Below are 25,100 nucleotides of genomic sequence, written 5' to 3'. Positions count from 1 at the left end.
AACAAACATATATAAACAAATATATACATATTTTCTGTACCTGTAGTCTATTTCACTATCAGATGCATTTTTTAATAATAATATATATATATATATATATATGTACAGTAAGAAATAATATAACTACACACAACACACAACACCCTACACACTGGGAGAGAGAACATCTGTACCTCCAACATCTCAGTGAAAACACACCACTATCCAACTGCATCATGTTATGATCCGTCATCTTTGAGCCTTTGGTGTTCAGTGTGTTCTCCCTGAGACTAGTTTACACAGGGTCACTGATTCACACAAAACCCAAAACCCAAACCCTGGGTAGAGGGGCTCAGTGAATGTGGAGTGGAATGTGTGCAGGAGGGTCCGTGTGTCAGAGGAGACGCTGTAGAAGGACAGAGTGCCGGCCGGCCAGTCCAGATACACTCCTACTCTGTGGGAGCCAGAGGAGGGGACAGGTATGTCAGTCATCTTCTTATTGTGCCAGGCGGAGTAACTGTTACCAGAGCAGAGCAGACTCCAGGACTTGTCATTGAATCCCAACACACAGTCATCACCCCCTCCTCTCCTGCTGATTCCTTTATATGTCACTCCTATATCAGCCCCTCCCCCACTCCACTCTACCTCCCAGTAACGGCGCCCAGTCAGACCCTCTCTACACAGCACCTCTGCATAGTCCTCAAATCTCTCTGGGTGATCAGGATACGGCTGCTTCTCTCTCCCCCATGTCACCTTTCTTTTCTCCTCAGACAGAGAGAGGTTTCTGTATAGTGTGTTTGGGTCCAGTGTGAGATCACAGGCATCTGATTGAAAGGCCAAAAATAATCATCAAATCAATACAATTGAATAACTTACAATATTCACAATGTGATTTTGTTATGGTAACATTCTTTTTTTCACAAAATACAACTAATTCACATTTACTAATATTTTAGATTTACAAATGAATACAATACTGGTGCTCTGTTTGAACTCTGCTGTACCCTGGTTCTTGAGTAATATCACAGTCCTATTCTCTACAGCGTTGGTGACTTACATTTGATCAGCCCAGGTTTGAGCCTGCACTCCCCACCATGGTCCACACTATATCAACCACAGAAGAACACACAGAGGTTGAATGAAACACTCACAATCATGAGGAAAATAGATACAGTGCATTAATCTCATTGATATGTCCAGCCACATATTCAGTCTTTACCTGAGTGTCTGTAGTTTACAGAGTGGATCTTTCTGTACAGCAGAGAGCAGAGACAGTCCTGAGTCTCCTGGGTGATTGTAGCTGAGGTCCAGCTCTCTCAGGTGGGAGGGCTTAGACCTCAGAGCTGAAGCCAGAGAAACACAGCCTTCCTCTGGGACTCCACAGCCTGACAACCTGGGGAAATAGTGTCACTCCATCTGATATCAAGAATCTGATTATTCCTCTGTAATGTACATGTGCAGCTTTAAATCCTCTTCATTTGGCAGTTGAAAGGCCACATGTGAATGAGGAATACAAATAAATACATGCAGCCAAACCATCACTGTGGTGTAAGAATTCAAGAGTGAGAGTTATAGTTGCTCTCAACAGGGGAGCAAGCAATATGTTAGATTGGTTAGTGAATTATTGTGGAGCCCTATCAGCTGATCTCAGGCCAGATTGGAGAGGAATTGTGGAAAGAAACGTTATTGAGAGAGTGAACCCCCCACCCCACCACACACACACACACACACACACACACACACACACACACACACACACACATTATTTAGTAATTGATTGAAAGATAATGTACATTGTCTGTCTCAATCATTGACCCTTTCTGTGAAAGTATCATTGATTCCATAGAATGATAATGTAGCACACACTTAGGAATGATGTGTCTGACAACAAGAATAGTCTGAGACCTCACCTCAGTGTCTGTAGTTGACAGTGTGGACTCCCCAGTCCAGCAGAGAGCAGCTTCACCCCCCAGTCACCTATATCATTATTACTGAGGTCCAGCTCTCTCAGGTGGCAGGAGTCTGAGCTGAGAGCTGAGGCCAACGCTTCACAGCATCTCTCTGTGAGGTGACATCCATTCAGCCTGAATGAGGAATACAAATAAATACATGCAGCCAAATGATCACTGTGGTGAATTATGATAAGAATTCATGATTCAAGCCAATCACAGGCAGGTTTGTAGTCATTGTATTTCTAAGTGTGGTAGATTTGCTAGCTATTAGGTTAGTGCAGTATTGTGAAGCCCCATCAGATGATCTAAGGCCAGATTGTTCATTAATTGAGGAGAGCAACGGTATTCAGAGAGTGCCCCCCCCCCCACACACACACACATACACTCTTTGAAATTCTGCCTTTAATGATAAATAGAGCTGAAGATGATGTCATTATAAGCTGTACAATACATGATTGTTGCATTGTGTGCCTTATTGCTCCCTCCTTGATAGTGTGAGGGGAGACAGATTTCTCATCTGTCGTTTATGATATTCTTATAATCAATATAGCAAAACAACAATCTATTTTAATCAGTATGACCATGTCATGATGATTATATTTTTTCAGTCATACACTGTTCATTGATTCCTTTATGATCAGTATTGGACTCGTTTATGATTCTATGTAGTAACGGTACGAATCAAGACAGCCAGTCAGGTTGACAGCGGTTATATCTGTCCCCTGGGTTATATCTGTTGGTGGGGATGTGCTGAGTCAGCTGCAAGGCCATCCTGACCTAAAGGTCGGCCTCTTGTTATTGAACTGTGAATGTGTTGCTGTCCCTCTGAAATGGTTTCTCAAAAACATATTATCTAAGAAAGGTAAGACAGTATCCTTCATCGATTTTTTTTAAATTATGAAGACCGCTCATCATGGTAAAATAAATGCACGCACGGGATGATGGTCTGGGAGCTGACAAAAGAAAAAGGTGGAATACAAAAAAACTGGTACGCCAAGTGTTGTCACAGCCAAGAGTTGTCACAGCCAAGAGTTTATTGATTGATTGAACTGGTTGGAAGATCATGTAAATGTTCTGTCTCCGTCATTGAGCTTTGCAGAGCAAGTATCATTGATAACGTAACACACTTAGGAATGATGTGTCTGACAACAAGAATAGTCTGAGACCTCACCTCAGTGTCTGTAGTTGACAGTGTGGACTCCTCAGTCCAGCAGAGAGCAGCTTCACCCCCCTGTTACGTAGATAATTATTACTGAGGTCCAGCTCTCTCAGGTGGCAGGAGTCTGAGCTGAGAGCTGAGGCCAACACTTCACAGCATCTCTTTGTGAGGTGACATCCATTCAGCCTGAATGAGGAACACAAATAAATACATGCAGCCAAACCATCACTGTGGTGCATTATGATAAGAATTCATAAGTGAGAGTTATAGTTGCTCTCAACACGGGAGCAATTAACCATAGATACATTTGTAGTCACTGGATTTCTACATCTGGTATAATGTATTTCCTAGCTTTTGGGTTAGTGCAGTATTGTGTGAGCTGATCTCAGGCCAGGTGGGTCAGGAATTGAGGATGGAAACATATTCACTGGGTGCAGACAGAGCAGCCCCCCCTGCCACCACACGCACGCACTCACGCACGCACGCACGCACGCACGCACGCACGCACGCACGCACGCACACACACACACACACACATATTAAATACTAATTGATTGGAAGATAATGTACATTGTCTGTCTCAATCATTGAGCCTTTCTGTGCAAGTATCATTGATTCCATAGAATGATAATGTAACAGACACTTAGGAATGATGTGTTTGTCAACAAGAATAGTCTGAGACCTCCCCTCAGTGTCTGTAGTTGACAGTGTGGACTCCCCAGTCCAGCAGAGAGCAGCTTCACCCCCCCATCACCTAGATCATTATTACTGAGGTCCAGCTCTCTCAGGTGGCAGGAGTCTGAGCTGAGAGCTGAGGCCAACGCTTCACAGCATCTCCCAGTGAGGTGACATCCATTCAGCCTGAATGAGGAATACAAATAAATACATGCAGCCAAACCATCACTGTGGTGCATTACGATAAGAATTCAAGATTCAGGTCAATCACAGGCAGGTTTGTAGTCAATGTATTTCTAAGTGTGGTATATTTGCTAGCTATTGGGTTAGTGCAGTATTGTGTGGTCCCCTCAGCTGATGTAAGGAAAGATTGTTCAGGAATTGAGTAGAGTAACGGTATTCAGAGAGTGCCCCCCCCCATTGATTCCTTTATGATCAGTATTGTACTCGTTTATGATTGTATGTAGTAACGGTACGAAACAAGACAGCCAGTCAGGTTGACAATGGTTATATCTGTCCCCTGGGTTATATCTGGTGATGGGGATGTGTTGAGTCAGCTGCAAGGCCATCCTGACCTAAAGGTAGGCCTCTTGTTATTGAACTGTGCATGTGTTGCTGTCCCAATGAAATGGTTACTCAAAAACACCCCATCTGAGATAGGTAAGACGGTATCCTTCATCGCTTTTTTTTTAATTATGAAGACCGCATATATTGTGGAGATTATATTGATTTATTTATCTTTTTGGAGGGGAAAGTAGTTCTAGGTTAAGGGAGCATGCACAAGATGACGGTGTGGGAGTTGACAAAAGAAAAAAGGAGATTACAAATAAAGTAGTAGGCCACGTGTAGTCACAGTGAAGAGTTTAGGAATTGATTGGAAGATCATGTAAATGTTCTGTCTCCATCATTGAGTTTTGCAGAGCAGGTATCATGATCTAAGGCCAGGTGGGTCAGGATTTGAGGAGAGTAAAGTTATTCAGAGGGTGAAGACAGAGCAGCCCCCCCTGCCACCACACACACACACACACACACACACACACACACACACACACACACACACACACACACACACATTATATAGTAATTGATTGGAAGATAATGTACAATGTCTGTGTCAATCATTGAGCCTTTCTGTGCAAGTATCATTGATTCCATAGAATGATAATGTAACAGACACTTAGGAATAATGTGTCTGTCAACAAGAATAGTCAGACCTCACCTCAGTGTCTGTAGTTGACAGTGTGAACTCCCCAGTACAGCAGAGAGCAGCTTCTCCCCCCCGTCACCTAGATCATTATGACAGAGGTCCAGCTCTCTCAGGTGGCAGGAGTCTGAGCTGAGAGCTGAGGCCAACGCTTCACAGCATCTCTCTGTGAGGTGACATCCATTCAGCCTGAATGAGGAATACAAATAAATACATGCAGCCAAACCATCACTGTGGTGCATTATGATAAGAATTCATGAGTGAGAGTTACAGTTGCGGGAGCAACATGGAGCAAGCAACCATGGATACATTTGAAGTCACTGGATTTCTACGTCTGGTATAATGTATTTGCTTGCTATTGGGTTAGTGCAGTATTGTGTAGTCCCATGAGCTGATCTGAGGCCAGGTGGGTCAGGATTTCAGGAGAGTAAAGTTATTCAGACAATGCAGACAGAGCAGCCCTCCTGCCACCACACACACACACACGCACACACACGTTATATAGTAATTGATTGGAAGATAATGTACATTGTCTGTCTCAATCATTGACCCTTTCTGTGCAAGTGTCATTGATTCCATAGAATGATAATGTAACAAACACTCAGGAATGATGTGTCTGACAACAAGAATAGTCTGAGACCTCACCTCAGTGTCTGTAGTTGACAGTGTGGACTCCCCAGTCCAGCAGAGAGCAGCTTCACCCCCCCGTCACCAAGGTCATTATTACTGAGGTCCAGCTCTCTCAGGTGGCAGGAGTCTGAGCTGAGAGCTGAGGCCAACGCTTCACAGCATCTCTCTGTGAGGTGACATCCATTCAGCCTGAATGAGGAATACAAATAAATACATGAAGCCAAACGATCACTGTGGGGCATTATGATAAGAATTCATGAGTGAGAGTTACAGTTGCGGAAGCAACAGGGGAGCAATTAACCATGGATACATTTGAAGTCACTGGATTTCTACGTCTGGTATAATGAATTTGCTAGCTATTGGGTTAGTGCAGTATTGTGTAGTCCCATGAGCTGATCTAAGGCCAGGTGGGTCAGTATTTGAGGAGGGCAAACATATTCAGACAGTGCAGACAGAGCAGGCCCCCCTCCCACCACACCTCGCTGTTGGGCCAGGTTTCCGTGAGAACCATCATGTTGCAGTCCGTCATCCATGTGTGTGTGTGTGTGTGTGTGTGTGTGTGTGTGTGTGTGTGGGGGGGGGGGGGGGGGGGATCCGCAGCCGCAGTTCATCCATCTTGTCTCATCCAGGGAAGGAACATCGGTGAGGAGAAAAGACGAGGTAGTGAGAGTCGATGTGGATGTTATCTTGAGCCGAGCTCTCAGCCCACCTCGGCTCCCTCGGCTGGGTTTTCCATCCCGGTCGGTGTAGCGGAGTCAGCTGGTCCCGCTGTTCTGCTCTAATCTCAGGGTATTGCGTCGATAAAAGATGTCTGGAATGCCGGAGCCGATGTCCAAAAGTTGTCGTCGGCTGTACGATATGGACGCTAAACTGTTTTTAGCGAGAATACTTGAAATAAACAAGCAAATAGCCACTAATTCAGCGAGACAGCGGGCTTCGCGATGTATGCGCGCCGCCATCTTGGTACACGCCCTCCCTGCCTGATTGGTGGATTTGGTAGCAGGCTAGGTTGAGTCGCTCAGACGCTGCCTTTTGATTGGTCGATTCGCACGTCCGTCTTCTTCGCCACACGTGTTGTCGGTATTGACAAACATTTCAGTGACATGCGCGCGATGCAGTGCTAATATTAGCATGTAGCCTACTTCACTGGATAAGAATACAACAATAGCATTTAGCATACTCCACCGGCTATGAATGCAACGTTAGCATGCAGCCTACTCCATTGGATAACCCTACTACGTTAACATGGAACATACTCCACTGGATATCAAAACCAAGATGGCGGCGCGCATGCGTCGCGCGCATGTCACTGTCACTGAAATGTTTGTCAATGCCGACAACACGTGTAGCGAAGAAGACGGACGTGCGAATCGACCAATCAACAGGCAGTGTCTGAGCGACTCAAACTAGTATGCTACCAAATCCACCAATCACGCAGGGAGGGCGTGTACCAAGATGGCGGCGCGCATACATCGCCGAGGTGGGCTGAGAGCTCGGCTCAAGATGACTCCACATCGACTCTCACTACTGTTATGTTTGTGTTTTATTTGTATTCCTAACTAGGAATGAACGGGCAGCGTTTCTTTTACTGGCTTTATTCCACGACGTGCATCTGTACATTCAAGCATTGTAGGTTTTACCTGCGGTCCCTCAGTCCGGGTACAACAGCATAGGGCGGAACCAATATCATGTACTGTAATAACAACAATTATTCATATACTGCTTACACTGTACTACTATACTGCGCATATACTGAACTACCTGTATATACTGCTCACACTGCACTTTTCTGCTAACTGCATTTCGTTGTCTCTGTACTTGTACTCTGCACAATGACAATAAAGTTGAATCTAATCTAAACTACAACAGGCCTTATGGGTAGTGAAGTCTAAACTACAGCAGGCCTTATGGGTAGTGAAGTCTGAACTACAGCAGGCCTTATGGGTAGTGAAGTCTAAACTAAGCATTTCAATCAGGCTTTTGACCAGGAGACAGGATTATTTCAGCAACATTCTTTGTAATCAATGATATTGTCTGTGCCCTTGATAAAAAGCAGCATTGTGCTGCCTTGTTTAATGATCTATCAAGAGCTTTTGATCCAGTGGATCATTCACTGTTAGTGAGTCGACTGTCTTAAATAGATTTGGATCAGAATGCTTGTCAGTGGTTCCTGAACTACCTCACAAATATAAGTCAGTGTGTCGTTGCTGACAATGTTCATTCACAACCGCTAGAGACCGTAATCTAAAATATTCACTATCAAGCAGGTAGTTACAACAAAAAAGGCATTACTGTTACAAGTTTCAAGTTTATTGCGTCCCATACACAAGTGCAGGGAGTAAAATTCTTAGGCTTGATTCCATGACAATGCAGCATACAAAATACACATAATACAAATAAGCAGAAGTGCAATGACAAGACAATAAGTGACACAAGTACGAGACAAGTGAGACATGTTGGAGACACGTAAGGCAGTAGCAGTGTGATTGACTGTAGCTAGTTCATATAGTGTATCATTGGGACTGTAGCTAGTTCATACAGTAGCAGTGTGATTGACTGTAGCTAGTTCACACAGTAGCAGTGTGATTGACTGTAGCTAGTTCATACAGTAGCAGTGTGATTGACTGTAGCTAGTTCATACAGTAGCAGTGTGATTGACTGTAGCTAGTTGATACAGTAGCAGTGTGATTGACTGTAGCTAGTTCATACAGTAGCAGTGTGATTGACTGTAGCTAGTTCATACAGTAGCAGTGTGATTGACTGTAGCTAGTTTATACGGTAGCAGTGTGACTGACTGTAGCTAGTTGATACAGTAGCAGTGTGATTGACTGTAGCTAGTTCATACAGTAGCAGTGTGATTGACTGTAGCTAGTTCATACAGTAGCAGTGTGATTGACTGTAGCTAGTGTATACAGTAGCAGTGTGATTGACTTTAGCTAGTTCATACAGTAGCAGTGTGATTGACTGTAGCTAGTTCGTACAGTAACAGTGTGATTGACTGTCGCTAGGTAATATAGTGTATCATTGGTACTGTAGCTAGTTCATACAGTAGCATTGGGACTGTAGCTAATTCATATAGTAGCAGTGTGATTGACTGTAGCTAGTTGATACAGTAGCATTGTGATTGACTGTAGCTAGTTCATACAGTAGCAGTGTGAATGATTGTAGCTAGTTCATACAGTAGCAGTGTGATTGACTGTAGCTAGTTCATACAGTAGTCATGTAATTGTAGCTAGTTCTAGCGATAGTCAGTCACATTGCTACTGTATGAAATAGCTACAGTCGCTAGTTAATATAGTGTATCATTGGGACTGTAGCTAGTTGATACAGTAGCAGTGTGGTTGACTGTAGCTAGTTCATACAGTAGCAGTGTGATTGACTGTAGCTAGTTCATACAGTAGCAGTGTGATTGACTGTAGCTAGTTCATATAGTGTAGCATTGGGACTGTAGCTATTTCATACAGTAGCAGTGTGATTGATTGTAGCTAGTTCATACAGTAGCAGTGTGATTGACTGTAGCTAGTTCATACAGTAGCAGTGTGATTGACTGAAGCTAGTTTATACAGTAGCAGTGTGATTGACTGTAGCTAGTTCATACAGTAGCATTGTGAATTACTGTAGCTAGTTCATGCAGTAGCAGTGTGATTGACTGTAGCTAGTTCATACAGTAGCATTGTGAATGACTGAAGCTAGTTCATACAGTAGCAGTGTGATTGACTGTAGCTAGTTCATACAGTAGCAGTGTGATTGACTGTAGCTAGTTTATACAGTAGCAGTGTGACTGACTGTAGCTAGTTGATACAGTAGCAGTGTGATTGACTGTAGCTAGTTCATACAGTAGCAGTGTGATTGACTGTAGCTAGTTCATACAGTAGCAGTGTGATTGACTGAAGCTAGTTTATACAGTAGCAGTGTGATTGACTGTAGCTAGTTCATACAGTAGCATTGTGAATTACTGTAGCTAGTTCATGCAGTAGCAGTGTGATTGACTGTAGCTAGTTCATACAGTAGCATTGTGAATGACTGAAGCTAGTTCATACAGTAGCAGTGTGATTGACTGTAGCTAGTTCATACAGTAGCAGTGTGATTGACTGTAGCTAGTTCATACAGTAGCAGTGTGATTGACTATAGCTAGTTGATACAGTAGCAGTGTGATTGACTGTAGCTAGTTCATACAGTAGCAGTGTGATTGACTGTAGCTAGTTCATATAGTAGCAGTGTGATTGACTGTAGCTAGTTTATACAGTAGCAGTGTGACTGACTGTAGCTAGTTGATACAGTAGCAGTGTGATTGACTGTAGCTAGTTCATACAGTAGCAGTGTGATTGACTGTAGCTAGTTCATACAGTAGCAGTGTGATTGACTGTAGCTAGTGTATACAGTAGCAGTGTGATTGACTTTAGCTAGTTCATACAGTAGCAGTGTGATTGACTGTAGCTAGTTCATACAGTACCAGTGTGATTGACTGTAGCTAGTTCATACAGTACCAGTGTGATTGACTGTAGCTAGTTCATACAGTAACAGTGTGATTGACTGTAGGTAGTTCATACAGTAACAGTGTGATTGACTGTAGCGAGTTCGTACAGTAACAGTGTGATTGACTGTCGCTAGGTAATATAGTGTATCATTGGTACTGTAGCTAGTTCATACAGTAGCAGTGTGATTGACTGAAGCTAGTTTATACAGTAGCAGTGTGATTGACTGTAGCTAGTTCATACAGTAGCATTGTGAATTACTGTAGCTAGTTCATGCAGTAGCAGTGTGATTGACTGTAGCTAGTTCATACAGTAGCATTGTGAATGACTGAAGCTAGTTCATACAGTAGCAGTGTGATTGACTGTAGCTAGTTCATACAGTAGCAGTGTGATTGACTGTAGCTAGTTCATACAGTAGCAGTGTGATTGACTATAGCTAGTTGATACAGTAGCAGTGTGATTGACTGTAGCTAGTTCATACAGTAGCAGTGTGATTGACTGTAGCTAGTTCATATAGTAGCAGTGTGATTGACTGTAGCTAGTTTATACAGTAGCAGTGTGACTGACTGTAGCTAGTTGATACAGTAGCAGTGTGATTGACTGTAGCTAGTTCATACAGTAGCAGTGTGATTGACTGTAGCTAGTTCATACAGTAGCAGTGTGATTGACTGTAGCTAGTGTATACAGTAGCAGTGTGATTGACTTTAGCTAGTTCATACAGTAGCAGTGTGATTGACTGTAGCTAGTTCATACAGTACCAGTGTGATTGACTGTAGCTAGTTCATACAGTACCAGTGTGATTGACTGTAGCTAGTTCATACAGTAACAGTGTGATTGACTGTAGGTAGTTCATACAGTAACAGTGTGATTGACTGTAGCGAGTTCGTACAGTAACAGTGTGATTGACTGTCGCTAGGTAATATAGTGTATCATTGGTACTGTAGCTAGTTCATACAGTAGCAGTGTGATTAACTGTAGCTAGTTTTTACAGTAGCAGTGTGATTGACCGTAGCTAGTTCACACAGTAGCAGTGTGATTGACTGTAGCTAGTTGATACAGTAGCATTGTGATTGACTGTAGCTAGTTCATACAGTAGCAGTGTGATTGACTGTAGCTAGTTGATACAGTAGCATTGTGATTGACTGTAGCTAGTTCATACAGTAGCAGTGTGATTGACTGTAGCTAGTTCATATAGTAGTCATGTAATTGTAGCTAGTTCTAGCGATAGTCAGTCACACTGCTACTGTATGAAATAACTACAGTCGCAAGTTAATATAGTGTATCATTGGGACTGTAGCTAGTTGATACAGTAGCAATGTGGTTGACTGTAGCTAGTTCATACAGTAGCAGTGTGATTGACTGTAGCTAGTTCATATAGTGTAGCATTGGGACTGTAGCTATTTCATACAGTAGCAGTGTGATTGATTGTAGCTAGTTCATACAGTAGCAGTGTGATTGACTGTAGCTAGTTCATACAGTAGCAGTGGGATTGACTGAAGCTAGTTTATACAGTAGCAGTGTGATTGACTGTAGCTAGTTCATACAGTAGCATTGTGAATGACTGTAGCTAGTTCATGCAGTAGCAGTGTGATTGACTGTAGCTAGTTCATACAGTAGCATTGTGAATGACTGAAGCTAGTTCATACAGTAGCAGTGTGATTGACGGTAGCTAGTTCATACAGTAGCAGTGTGATTGACTGTAGCTAGTTCATACAGTAGCAGTGTGATTGACTGTAGCTAGTTCATACAGTAGTCATGTAATTGTAGCTAGTTCTAGCGATAGTCAGTCACATTGCTACTGTATGAAATAGCTACAGTCGCTAGTTAATATAGTGTATCATTGGGACTGTAGCTAGTTGATACAGTAGCAGTGTGGTTGACTGTAGCTAGTTCATACAGTAGCAGTGTGATTGACTGTAGCTAGTTCATACAGTAGCAGTGTGATTGGCTCTAGCTAGTTCATATTGTGCAGCATTGGGAATGTAGCTAGTTCATACAGTAGCAGTGTGATTGACTGTAGCTAGTTCATATAGTGTAGCATTGGGACTGTAGCTATTTCATACAGTATCAGTATGATTGATTGTAGCTAGTTCATACAGTAGCAGTGTGATTGACTGTAGCTAGTTCATACAGTAGCAGTGTGATTGACTGAAGCTAGTTTATACAGTAGCAGTGTAATTGACTGTAGCTAGTTCATACAGTAGCATTGTGAATTACTGTAGCTAGTTCATGCAGTAGCAGTGTGATTGACTGTAGCTAGTTCATACAGTAGCATTGTGAATGACTGAAGCTAGTTCATACAGTAGCAGTGTGATTGACTGTAGCTAGTTCATACAGTAGCATTGTGAATGACTGAAGCTAGTTCATACAGTAGCAGTGTGATTGACTGTAGCTAGTTACAGTAGTCATGTAATTGTAGCTAGTTCTAGCGATAGTCAGTCACACTGCTACTGTATGAAATAGCTACAGTCGCTAGTTAATATAGTGTATCATTGGGACTGTAGCTAGTTGATACAGTAGCAGTGTGGTTGACTGTAGCTAGTTCATACAGTAGCAGTGTGATTGACTGTAGCTAGTTCATACAGTAGCAGTGTGATTGGCTGTAGCTAGTTCATATAGTGCAGCATTGGGAATGTAGCTAGTTCATACAGTAGCAGTGTGATTGACTGTAGCTAGTTCATACAGTAGCAGTGTGATTGACTGTAGCTAGTTTATACAGTAGCAGTGTGATTGACTGTAGCTAGTTCATACAGATGAAGTGTGATTGATGTAGCTAGTCCATACAGTAGCAATGTGGTTGACTGTAGCTAGTTCATATAGTGTAGCATTGGGACTGTAGCTATTTCATACAGTAGCAGTGTGATTGATTGTAGCTAGTTCATACAGAAGCAGTGTGATTGACTGTAGCTAGTTCATACAGTAGCAGTGTGATTGACTGTAGCTAGTTCATACATTAGCAGTGTGATTGACTGTAGCTAGTTCGTACAGTTGCAATGTGATTGACTGTAGCTAGTTCATACAGTAGCATTGTGATTGACTGAAGCTAGTTTATACAGTAGCAGTGTGATTGACTGTAGCTAGTTCATACAGTAGTCATGTAATTGTAGCTAGTTTTAGCGATAGTCAGTCACATTGCTACTGTATGAAATAGCTACAGTCGCTAGTTAATATAGTGTATCATTGGGACTGTAGCTAGTTGATACAGTAGCAGTGTGGTTGACTGTAGCTAGTTCATACAGTAGCAGTGTGATTGACTGTAGCTAGTTCATATAGTGCAGCATTGGGAATGTTGCTATTTCATACAGTAGCAGTGTGATTGACTGTAGCTAGTTCATACAGTAGCAGTGTGATTGACTGTAGCTAGTTTATACAGTAGCAGTGTGATTGACTGTAGCTAGTTCCTACAGATGAAGTGTGATTGATGTAGCTAGTTCATACAGTAGCAATGTGTTTGACTGTAGCTAGTTCATACAGTAGCAGTGTGATTGACTGTAGCTAGTTCATATAGTGTAGCATTGGGACTGTAGCTATTTCATACAGTAGCAGTGTGATTGATTGTAGCTAGTTCAAACAGAAGCAGTGTGATTGACTGTAGCTTGTTCATACATTAGCAGTGTGATTGACTGTAGCTAGTTCATACATTAGCAGTGTGATTGACTGTAGCTAGTTCGTACAGTTGCAATGTGATTGACTGTAGCTAGTTCATACAGTAGCATTGTGATTGACTGAAGCTAGTTTATACAGCAGCAGTGTGATTGACTGTAGCTAGTTCATACAGTAGCATTGTGAATGATTGTAGCTAGTTCATACAGTAGCAGTGTGATTGACTGTAGCTAGTTCATACAGTAGTCATGTAATTGTAGCTAGTTCTAGCGACAGTCAGTCATATTGCTACTGTATGAAATAGCTACAGTCGCTAGTTAATATAGTGTATCATTGGGACTGTAGCTAGTTGATACAGTAGCAGTGTGGTTGACTGTAGCTAGTTCATACAGTAGCAGTGTGATTGACTGTAGCTAGTTCATACAGTAGCAGTGTGATTGGCTGTAGCTAGTCCATATAGTGCAGCATTGGGAATGTAGCTAGTTCATACAGTAGCAGTGTGATTGACTGTAGCTAGTTCATATAGTGTAGCATTGGGACTGTAGCTATTTCATACAGTAGCAGTGTGATTGATTGTAGCTAGTTCATACAGTAGCAGTGTGATTGACTGTAGGTAGTTCATACAGTAGCAGTGTGATTGACTGAAGCTAGTTTATACAGTAGCAGTGTGATTGACTGTAGCTAGTTCATACAGTAGCATTGTGAATGACTGTAGCTAGTTCATGCAGTAGCAGTGTGATTGACTGTAGCTAGTTCATACAGTAGTCATGTAATTGTAGCTAGTTCTAGCGATAGTCAGTCACACTGCTACTGTATGAAATAGCTACAGTCGCTAGTTAATATAGTGTATCATTGGGACTGTAGCTAGTTGATACAGTAGCAGTGTGGTTGACTGTAGCTAGTTCATACAGTAGCAGTGTGATTGACTGTAGCTAGTTCATACAGTAGCAGTGTGATTGGCTGTAGCTAGTTCATACAGTAGCAGTGTGATTGACTGTAGCTAGTTCATATAGTGCATCATTGGGAATGTAGCTATTTCATACAGTAGCAGTGTGATTGATTGTAGCTAGTTCATACAGTAGCAGTGTGATTGACTGTAGCTAGTTTATACAGTAGCAGTGTGATTGACTGTAGCTAGTTCATATAGTGTAGCATTGGGACTGTAGCTATTTCATACAGTAGCAGTGTGATTGACTGTAGCTAGTTCATACAGTAGCAGTGTGATTGACTGTAGCTAGTTTATACAGTAGCAGTGTGATTGACTGTAGCTAGTTCCTACAGATGAAGTGTGATTGATGTAGCTAGTTCATACAGTAGCAATGTGGTTGACTGTAGCTATTTCATACAGTAGCAGTGTGATTGACTGTAGCTAGTTCATATAGTGTAGCATTGGGACTTTAGCTATTTCATACAGTAGCAGTGTGATTGATTGTCGCTAGTTCATACAGAAGCAGTGTGATTGACTGTAGCTAGTTCATACAGTAGCAGTGTGATTGACTGTAGCTAGTTCATACAGTAGCATTATGATTGACTGTAGCTAATTCATACATTAGCAGTGTGATTGACTATAGGTAGTTCGTACAGTTGCAGTGTGATTGACTGTAGCTAGTTCATACAGTAGCATTGTGATTGACTGAAGCTAGTTTTTCAGTAGCAGTGTGATTGACTGTAGCTAGTTCATACAGTAGCATTGTGAATGATTGTTGCTAGTTCATACAGTAGCAGTATGATTGACTGTAGCTAGTTCATACAGTAGTCATGTAATTGTAGCTAGTTCTAGCAACTGTCAGTCACACTGCCACCGTATGAACTAGCTACAGTCGCTAGTTAATATATTGTATCATTGGGACTATAGCTAGTTCATACAGTAGCAGTGTGATTGACTGTAGCTAATTCATACAGTAGCAGTGTGATTGACTGTAGTTAGTTCATACAGTAGCAGTGTGATTGACTGTAGCTAGTTCATACAGTAGCATTGGGACTGTAGCTAATTCATATAGTAGCAGTGTGATTGACTGTAGCTAGTTCATACAGTAGCAGTGTGATTGACTGTAGCTAGTTCACACAGTAGCAGTGTGATTGACTGTAGCTAGTTCATACAGTAGCATTGTGATTGACTGAAGCTAGTTTATACAGTAGCAGTGTGATTGACTGTAGCTATTTCATACAGTAGCAGTGTGATTGACTGTAGCTAGTTCATACAGTAGCAGTGTGATTGACTTTAGCTAGTTCATACAGTAGCAGTGTGATTGACTGTAGCTAGTTAATATAGTGTATCATTGGGACTGTAGCTAGTTCGTACATTAGCAATGTGATTGACTGAAGCTAATTTATACATTAGCAGTGTGATTAACTGTAGCTAGTTCATACAGTAGCAGTGTGATTGACTGTAGCTAGTTCATACAGTAGTCATGTGATTGTAGATAGTTCTAGCAACTGTCAGTCACACTGCCACCGTATGAACTAGCTACAGTCGCTAGTTAATATATTGTATCATTGGGACTGTAGCTAGTTCATACAGTAGCAGTGTGATTGACTGTAGCTAGTTCATACAGTAGCAGTGTGATTGACTGTGATTGCAACTTGAACATAAAAAATGCCAAAGACTAGAGCTGATGCTTTATTCAGAGACTTTTATTCACAAGTAATAAAAGTAAACACGTTTGCAAAGGGGTTTTTCGTTGTCCTTTCAGACCGCCATTTATACTTTCAAATCTAGGTTACTTCCCTCATATACAAGTCACTTATATCACCAATATCATTCGTCTCCTACATCGCGTCGCGGCCTGGTTTCCCCTCCTATTATAATTATAAACATCTCCACTACTCTCCCTTCACAAATCAATCACTGGCCATCCTTCTCTTAATTCTCTCTCTGCCTTTCCTTTGTGGAATTAGGAATCTTTATTTTTTATGGAAATCTTACACACAGCAACGTAATCCAGCATCACAACTCAAACACCCAATCTAACCAACTCTTATATACATACACACACTCTCTCCTGTGTTATTCTCAGAGTTCATCATCAGTCTGATTTGATCATCTAATCATTCATCTGGATTGTCAGTTGCATTTCCATCAAAAAAACTAAAAAACATGTAAGCTTCTATTTTTTGTCACTCTATTGCAGTCTATTTTACTATCAGATGCATTTTATTTAATATATATGTGACATGTGACATAATATATATGTGACATTTAATATATATGTGACATAATATATATAGTGTGTAGGATTGTTGTGTGTAGTTATATTATGTTTTACTATATATATATATATATATATATATATATATATATATATATATATATATAGTAAAACATAATATAACTACACACAACAATCCTACACACTACACACTACACCCTACACACTAGGAGAGGGAACATCTGTACATCCAACATCTCTGTGAAAACACACCACTATCCAACTGCATCATGTTCTGATCCGTCATCTTTGAGCCTTTGGTGTTCAGTGTGATCTCCCTGAGACTAGTTTACACAGGGTCACTGAACATTCATACCCAAGATAAAACCCTGGGTAGAGGGGCTCAGTGAATGTGGAGTGGAATGTGTGCAGGAGGGTCCGTGTGTGAGAGGAGACGCTGTAGAAGGACAGAGTGCCGGCCGGCCAGTCCAGATACACTCCTACTCTGTGGGAGCCAGAGGAGGGGACAGGTATGTCAGTCCACTTATTATTGTGCCTGGCGCAGTAACTGTTACCAGAGCATAACAGACTCCAGGACTTGTCATTGTATCCCAACCCACAGTCATTACCCCATCCTCTCCTGCTGATTCCTTTATATGTCACTCCTATACCAGCCTCTCTCCCACTCATCTCTACCTCCCAGTAACGGCGCCCAGTCAGACCCTCTCGACACAGCATCTGTGCATAGCGCTCAAATCTCTCTGGGTGATCAGGATACGGCTGCTCCTCTCTCCCCCATGTCACCTTTCTGTTCTCCTCAGACAGAGAGAGGAGTCTGTGTGCTGTGTTTGGGTCCAGTGTGAGCTCACAGGCATCTGATTGAGAGGGCAAAAATAATCCTCAAATCAATACAATTGAATAAATTCCAATATTCACAATGTGATCTTGTTATGGCAACATTCATTTTTTCATAAAATATTACTTATTAATTTAAAATGTTTTACAAGGGATACAACTAATTTACTAATATTTTAGATTTACAGATGAATACAATACTGGTGCTCTGTTTGAACTCTGCTGTACTCTGGTTCTTGAGTAATATCACAGTCCTATTCTCTACAGCGATGGTGACTTACATTTGATCAGCCCAGGTTTGAGCCTGCACTCTCCAACATGGTCCACACTATATCAAACACAGAAGAACACACAGAGGTTGAATGACACACTCACAATCAAGAGGAAAATAGATACAGTGCATTAATCTGATTGATACGTCCAGCCACATATTCAGCCTTTACCTGAGTGTCTGTAGTTTACAGAGCGGATCTTTCTGTACAGCAGAGAGCAGCGCCAGTCCTGAGTCTCCTGGGTGATTGTAGCTGAGGTCCAGCTCTCTCAGGTGGGAGGGATTAGACCTCAGAGCTGAAGCCAGAGAAACACAGCCTTCCTCTGGGACTCCACAGCCTGACAACCTGGGGAAATAGTGTCACTCCATCTGATATCAAGAATCTGATTATTCCTCTCTAATGTACATGTGCAGCTTTAAATCCTCTTCATTTGCCAGTTGAAAGACCACATGTGAATGAGGAATACAAATAAATACATGCAGACAAACGATCACAGAGCGTGCAGACAGAGCAGCCCCCCCTCCCACCTCACACACACACACACACACACACACACACACACCACACACACACACACACACACACACAGACACACACACTATAGTAATTGATTGGAAGATAATGTACATTGTCTGTCTCAATTATTGACCCTTTCAGTGCAAGTATCATTGATTCCATAGAATGATAATGTAACATACACTTAGGAATTATGTGTCTGACAACAACAATAGTCTCAGACCTCACCTCAGTGTCTGTAGTTGACAGTGTGGACTCCCCAGTCCAGCACAGAGCAGCTTCACCCCCCCGTCACCTAGATCATTATTACTGAGGTCCACCTCTCTCAGGTGGCAGGAGTCTGAGCTGAGAGCTGAGGCCAACGCTTCACAGCATCTCTCTGTGAGGTGACATCCATTCAGCCTGAATGAGGAATACAAATAAATACATGCAGCCAAACGATCACTGTGGTGCGTTATGATAAGAATTCATGATTCAAGCCAATCGCAGGCAGGTTTGTAGTCATTGTTTTTCTAAGTGTGGTAGATTTGCTAGTTATTGGGTTAGTGAATTATTGTGCAGCCCCATTAGCTGATGTAAGACCAGATTGTTCAGGAATTGAGGAGAGTAACGGTATTCAGAGAGTGCCCCCCCCCCTTCACACACACACACACATACACTCTTTGAAATTCTGCCTTTAATGATAAATAGAGCTGAATATGATGTAATTATAAGCTGTACAATAAATGATTGTTGCATTGTGTGCCTTATTCCCATGATCCCTCCTTGATAGTGTGAGGGGAGACAGATTTCTCATCTGTCATTTATGATATTCTTATAATCAATATAGCAAAACAACAATCTATTTTAATCAGTATGACCATGTCATGATGATTATATTTTTTCAGTCATGCACTGTTCATTGATTCCTTCATGATCAGTATTGGACTCGTTTATGATTCTATGTAGTAACGGTATGAATCAAGACAGCCAGTCAGGTTGACAGCGGTTATATCTGTCCCCTGGGTTATATCTGTTGGTGGGCATGTGCTGAGTCAGCTGCAAGGCCATCCTGACCTAAAGGTCGGCATCTTGTTATTGAACTGTGCATGTGTTGCTGTCCCTATGAAATGGTTACTCAAAAACACCCCATCTGAGATAGGTAAGACGGTTTCCTTCATCGCTTTTTTTTTAAACTAAGAAGACCGCTCAGATTGTGGACCTTATATTGACTTATTCATCTTTTTGGAGGGGAAAGTAGTCCTAGGTTAAGGGTGCATGCACAGGATGACGGTCTGGGAGTTGACAAAAGAAAAAGGTGGAATAAAAATAAAGTGGTAGGACTAGTGTTGTCACAGTGAAGAGTTTAGGAATTGATTGGAAGATCATGTAAATGTTCTGTCTCCATCATTGAGATTTGCAGTGCAAGTATCATTGACAATTTAACACACTTAGGACTGATGTGTCTGACAACAAGAATAGTCTCAGACCTCACCTCAGTGTCATTATGATAATAATTCATGAGTGAGAGTTATAGTTTCTCTCAACAGGGGAGCAAGCAACCATGGATACTTTTGTAGTGACTAGATTTCTACGTCTGGTATAATGTATTTGCTTGCTATTGGGTTAGTGCAGTATTGTGTAGTCCCATGAGCTGATCTAAGGCCAGGTGGGTCAAGATTTGAATAGGGCAACATATTCAGAGAGTGAAGACAGAGCAGACCCCCTCCCACCACACACACACACACACACACACACACACACACACACACACACACACACACACACACACACACACACACACACACACACACACACACACATGCACACGTACACACACTATAGGAATTGATTGGAAGATAATGTCCTTTGTCTGTCTCAATTATTGAGCCTTTCAGTACAAGTATCATTGATTCCATAGAATGATAATGTAACTTAGGAATGATGTGTCTGACAACAAGAATAGTCTCAGACCTCACCTCAGTGTCTGTAGTTGACAGTGTGGACTGCCCAGTCCAGCACAGAGCAGCTTCACCCCCCCGTCACCTAGATCATTATTACTGAGGTCCAGCTCTCTCAGTTGGCAGGAGTCTGAGCTGAGAGCTGAGGCCAACGCTTCACAGCATCTCTCTGTGAGGTGACATCCTTTCAACCTGAATGAGGAATACAAATAAATACATGTAGCCAAACGATCACTGTGGTGCAAGAATTCATGAGTGAGAGTTATAATTGCTCTCAACAGGGGAGCAAACAACCATGGATACATTTGTAGTCACTGGATTTCTCCTTCTGATATAATGTATTTGGTAGCTATTGGGGTAGTGCAGTATTGTGTGAGCTGATCTAAGGCCAGGTGGGTCAGGATTTGACGAGGGCAAACATATTCACAGGGTGCAGACAGAGCAGCCACCCCGCCACCACACGCACGCACGCACGCACGCACGCACGCACGCACGCACGCACATTATATAGTAATTGATTGGAAGATAATGTGCATTGTCTGTCTCAATTATTGAACCTTTCTGTGCAATTATCATTGATTCCATAGAATGATAATGTAGCACACTTAGGAATGATGTGTCTGGTAACAAGAATAGTCTCAGACCTCACCTCAGTGTCTGTTGTTGACAGTGTGGACTCCCCAGTCCAGCAGAGAGCAGCTTCACCCCCCAGTCACCTAGATCATTATTACTGAGGTCCAGCTCTCTCAGGTGGCAGGAGTCTGAGCTGAGAGCTGAGGCCAATGCTTCACAGCATCTCTCTGTGAGGTGACATCCATTTAGCCTGAATGAGGAATACAAATAAATACATGTTGCCAAACCATCACTGTGGTGCAAGAATTCATAAGTGAGAGTTATACTTGCTCTCAACGGGGGAGCAAGCAACCATGGATACAAGCATCAAGTCTTTTTAACTCAGAGAAAAATTTACATATGTAATGTGTTCTATCATTTCCAGTTGAATGTCGCCGCACCTAATTACAATATAATGACATTTTCGGGATTTTAACATAGAACAACATGTTTTCTAATCATTTAACTTCATTTCAAAGGTGAAATCATCATGTATCCATACTTTTCATGCCTTAAATAATGGATAGAGCTTTCAGTTGGAGATGAGTGGTGAGCTCCTTCCAACTGCACCAACTGTAAACTCACTGGCTAGAGAACTGACTCATTCCACTTTCACTAAAATAAAGCTGACAAACTCATTAGCTGAACTGTGAACACAGCCAGCCATGTTATTATATATGCTACCTATGTTATTTGCTTAATGTCAGACCAAAAGTCTTCATTTGAGCCGCGGTGTGAGTATCCGTGGTAGCGCCAGTGGATTTCGATAGTCTTAAAAACGTCAGGAGTGTATTTCTCCAAACCATAGTTCAGTACTCCGACTGGAAATGGCTCTTTCTACCTCATTATTGGGAGTCGAGACACAAAGCGACTGAACATGTTGGAGCAAGTCGTGTATTTGTGTGTCAATAAAACATGAAACATAAGTGTGCAATAAATTTATGAATGACTTTTGACCATGTGATCAATAACTCAGTTTCTTCCATTTAATCCGTAAATCATAAAAAGTGATCACATACTCCATTCATCGCTCAAGTATCAATACAGTGTTTTGTCCATCTACTTACAGTGCCGTCTTAGAGGCTGTGATCACTGGCAGCAGCCTCAGAAGATCCTCTTCTGATCTGGAGTACTTCTTCAAGTCAAACACATCCAGCTCCTCTTCTGAGGTGTCGTGGGCCTAACTTAACGAAACACCGGTGACAGAAGGTGCCCACTTGATAACCCCAATGACATGCTGCTTACCTCAGTTGGCTAGAGTAGGTAACCGGTGAATGGTACCACCTGAGGAATGACTCCGTAGACCTATGACGGCGTAGCCTGATGTTTGCTATGGTGTTGCATCGAATGGTGGATATATCACTCGCTTTGTTGGTTTGATTTGGCCTTCTACATCTGTTTTACCTTGGATCATGGCACAAGGGATTATAACATCTTGTCCTGTGTATTAATAAATGCTAAAGCTAGCTTAGGCTAGTGACTGTTGTGAATAGAGCAGCTGACAACTAGGGAAAGACCTTGTGACAGAATGGAAAGACAGCTGACAGGAGGAAATAGACCCCACCGGGGCGGCATTGGGTTAGCAACTCAATGCTGCAGTAACCAAGGTTGTATAAACCTAGTGGTTACACCCTACCTAGCTACAGAAACGACTTTGAGAAAAACACCCCTAGAGTCTGCGAGAGCGGGGGCGGAAGATGACTCATCTATGGCTAACATGGTTATTGACTCTGGAACGGACCTGACTACGAGTAGGGAAAACATGGCTGTGGAAGGCACTAGATCAGAGATGGGTGGGAAGAAGCTCCAAACTTGTTCATGCGGCTGGCAAAAGGTAACAACTTTGAAGGGTCTTAGAATCCATCAAGGGAGGAGGAAGTGCTTGGTAGAGGGAACACAGGGATCCCGCATTGACAATTATTTCCTCAGAAGTATGTCAAGTCAGTCGGTTGAAGTCCAGCGGCAGGAAGTAAACCACAGTTCGCAGGACATCAGCACCCCTGAAGTAGGTCCTAGCACTGAAGAAGACAGAGAGACCAGCCAGCCCAAAAGGGAAAAGATTAGTGCCCAGAAGCCGAGAGTTAAATGGCCAGGGGCTTCAGAAAACAGGGTATGGGAAGGTATCAACAGTGACTTGAGTAGGATTTTAGACAAGTTGAAAGGTACTGCCGAGAGTAAACTGGAGAAAATGGGCGATATTATCTATGATTATGGAGCAGAAAGATTTGGCGTGTCCGAGAAAAAGAAGAAGACAGGTACTGAGGTAATTAAATCTAGGCGCCAACAGGAAATGGATAGACTTATCAGGGAGAGAAGACAGCTCAGGAAACAGTGGAGGAAAGCTACAGAGGCTGAGAAGGAAGGGTTAAATAGGCTGCAGGTAGATGTGAAGGAGAGACTGGCAGTGTTAAGAAGAGCAGAGAGCATTAGGAAAAACAGGAAAAAGAGAGAGCGAGCTAGAACAGCATTTTACAAAGATCCATTTAGATTTGTGAAATCGTTATTTAGTAAGGGGAAAAATGGTAGCCTTAGGGCTCCAAAACAGGAGCTTGAGGGACATCTGGAGGAAGTGCATAGAGACAGAGAAAGGTCTAGACAGCTACCCCTCCCCCCTGACATTCCACCTATTGGAGAGATAACCAGTCAGTGTGACGATAGCCCACCTAGGTGGAAAGAGGTACAAGAGATAGTAAGGCGGGCTAGGGCGTCTTCAGCCCCAGGGCCCAATGGAGTCCCTTACAGGCTGTACAAGAGTGCGCCAGATGTGCTGAGGTTCTTATGGACATTGATGAAGGTAGTCTGGAAGAAACAGGTTATTCCTAGGGCATGGCGTAGAGCAGGGGGAATTTTTATTCCCAAAGAAAGAGACTCTGTAGACATTAGTCAGTTTAGGCCTATAAGCCTTCTTAATGTGGAAGGGAAGGTTTTCTTTAGTGTGGTGGCACAGAGGTTGTCTAGTTACTTAGTAAAGAATAGCTTAATTGACACTACGGTGCAAAAGGCTGGAATTCCAGGCTTCTCCGGGTGCTTGGAACACACCAGCATGATTTGGAATCAAATTCAGACAGCTAGACATGAGAAGAAAGACCTTCATGTGGTATTTTTGGATCTGGCGAATGCTTTTGGGTCAGTACCGCATAGTCTGTTATGGGAGGCGTTTGACTTTTTTAAAGTGCCAGACAGTATAAAGAGGTTAGTTAAAGCTTACTTTTGTGACATTCAACTCTGTTTTACTACAGCAGAGTACACTACAGCTTGGCAACAGCTAGAGATAGGCATTATGGCAGGCTGTACAATTTCCCCTTTGGCCTTTACCATGGCAATGGAAGTCATAATCAGAGCCTCGAAATGGGTAGTGGGTGGGGAAAGGTTGCAGGGAGGGCTGCGCCTCCCACCAATCAGGGCTTACATGGATGACATGACAACTATGACATCAACAGCCCCTTGTACTAGGAGGCTACTGGATAAACTAAATAGCAACCTAGAATGGGCTAGGATGAAAGTGAAGCCAAGCAAGTCTAGGAGTATCTCCATTGTCAAAGGGAAGATAGCTGATAAAAAGTTTTTCATTGGTGGGGAAGTGGTTCCAACAGTGTTAGAGAAACCGGTTAAAAGCTTAGGAAGATGGTATGACGCAAGCCTCAATGACAAGAGTCAATGTGAGGAGTTGAGGCAGGAGATGATTCAAGGCATCAAAGGTATAGATAAGTCAGGGCTCCCAGGCAAGCTAAAGTTGTGGTGCCTACAGTTTGGATTGTTGCCTCGGCTGATGTGGCCACTGACAGTTTACGAGGTTCCCATATCGAAGGTTGAAAAAATGGAAAGGTTGATTAACTCTAATATTAGAAAGTGGCTTGGAGCCCCGCGCTGTCTGACCAGTGTGGCCCTGTATGGAAAGGGCATGCTAGAGCTGCCGATTTCTAGTCTGACAGAGGAATTTAAATGTGCCAAGGCTAGACTGGAAATGACTCTAACCCAGTCAAAGGACCCAGTTGTTAGAAGTGCAGCGCCCATAGTTAAAACTGGAAGGAAGTGGAAGCCTAAAGAGGCAGTGCAACAGGCACAGGCAGCCCTTAGCC

At 42.5% G+C, this 25,100-nt stretch overlaps 2 protein-coding genes across 9 annotated transcripts in view; one reads left to right on the top strand and one right to left on the bottom strand.

Moving 5' to 3' along the window:
• The window catches only part of LOC310823880 (uncharacterized protein), a 417,085-nt gene that overhangs the window by 155,106 nt on the left and 236,879 nt on the right, over positions 1-25,100 (top strand). The window lies entirely within an intron of this gene.
• LOC310823637 (uncharacterized protein) overlaps positions 16,791-25,100 on the bottom strand; it is a gene marked incomplete at its 5' end in the record, with an annotated part of 38,965 nt that continues 30,655 nt past the window's right edge. The window contains 4 exons of the mRNA XM_083696520.1: positions 16,791-17,701; positions 17,963-18,009; positions 18,125-18,298; positions 18,698-18,870. Of these exons, the coding sequence (XP_083552646.1) occupies positions 17,151-17,701; positions 17,963-18,009; positions 18,125-18,298; positions 18,698-18,870 (945 nt within the window). The 3' untranslated portion in view covers positions 16,791-17,150. The remainder of the gene's footprint in view (positions 17,702-17,962; positions 18,010-18,124; positions 18,299-18,697; positions 18,871-25,100) is intronic.

Source organism: Argentina silus (genome assembly GCF_951799395.1).
Source record: "Argentina silus genome assembly, chromosome: Y".
Lineage (NCBI taxonomy): Eukaryota > Metazoa > Chordata > Actinopteri > Argentiniformes > Argentinidae > Argentina > Argentina silus.
The sequence above is the reverse complement of the archived record's forward strand: the minus strand, read 5'-3'. Positions and strand labels throughout refer to the sequence as shown.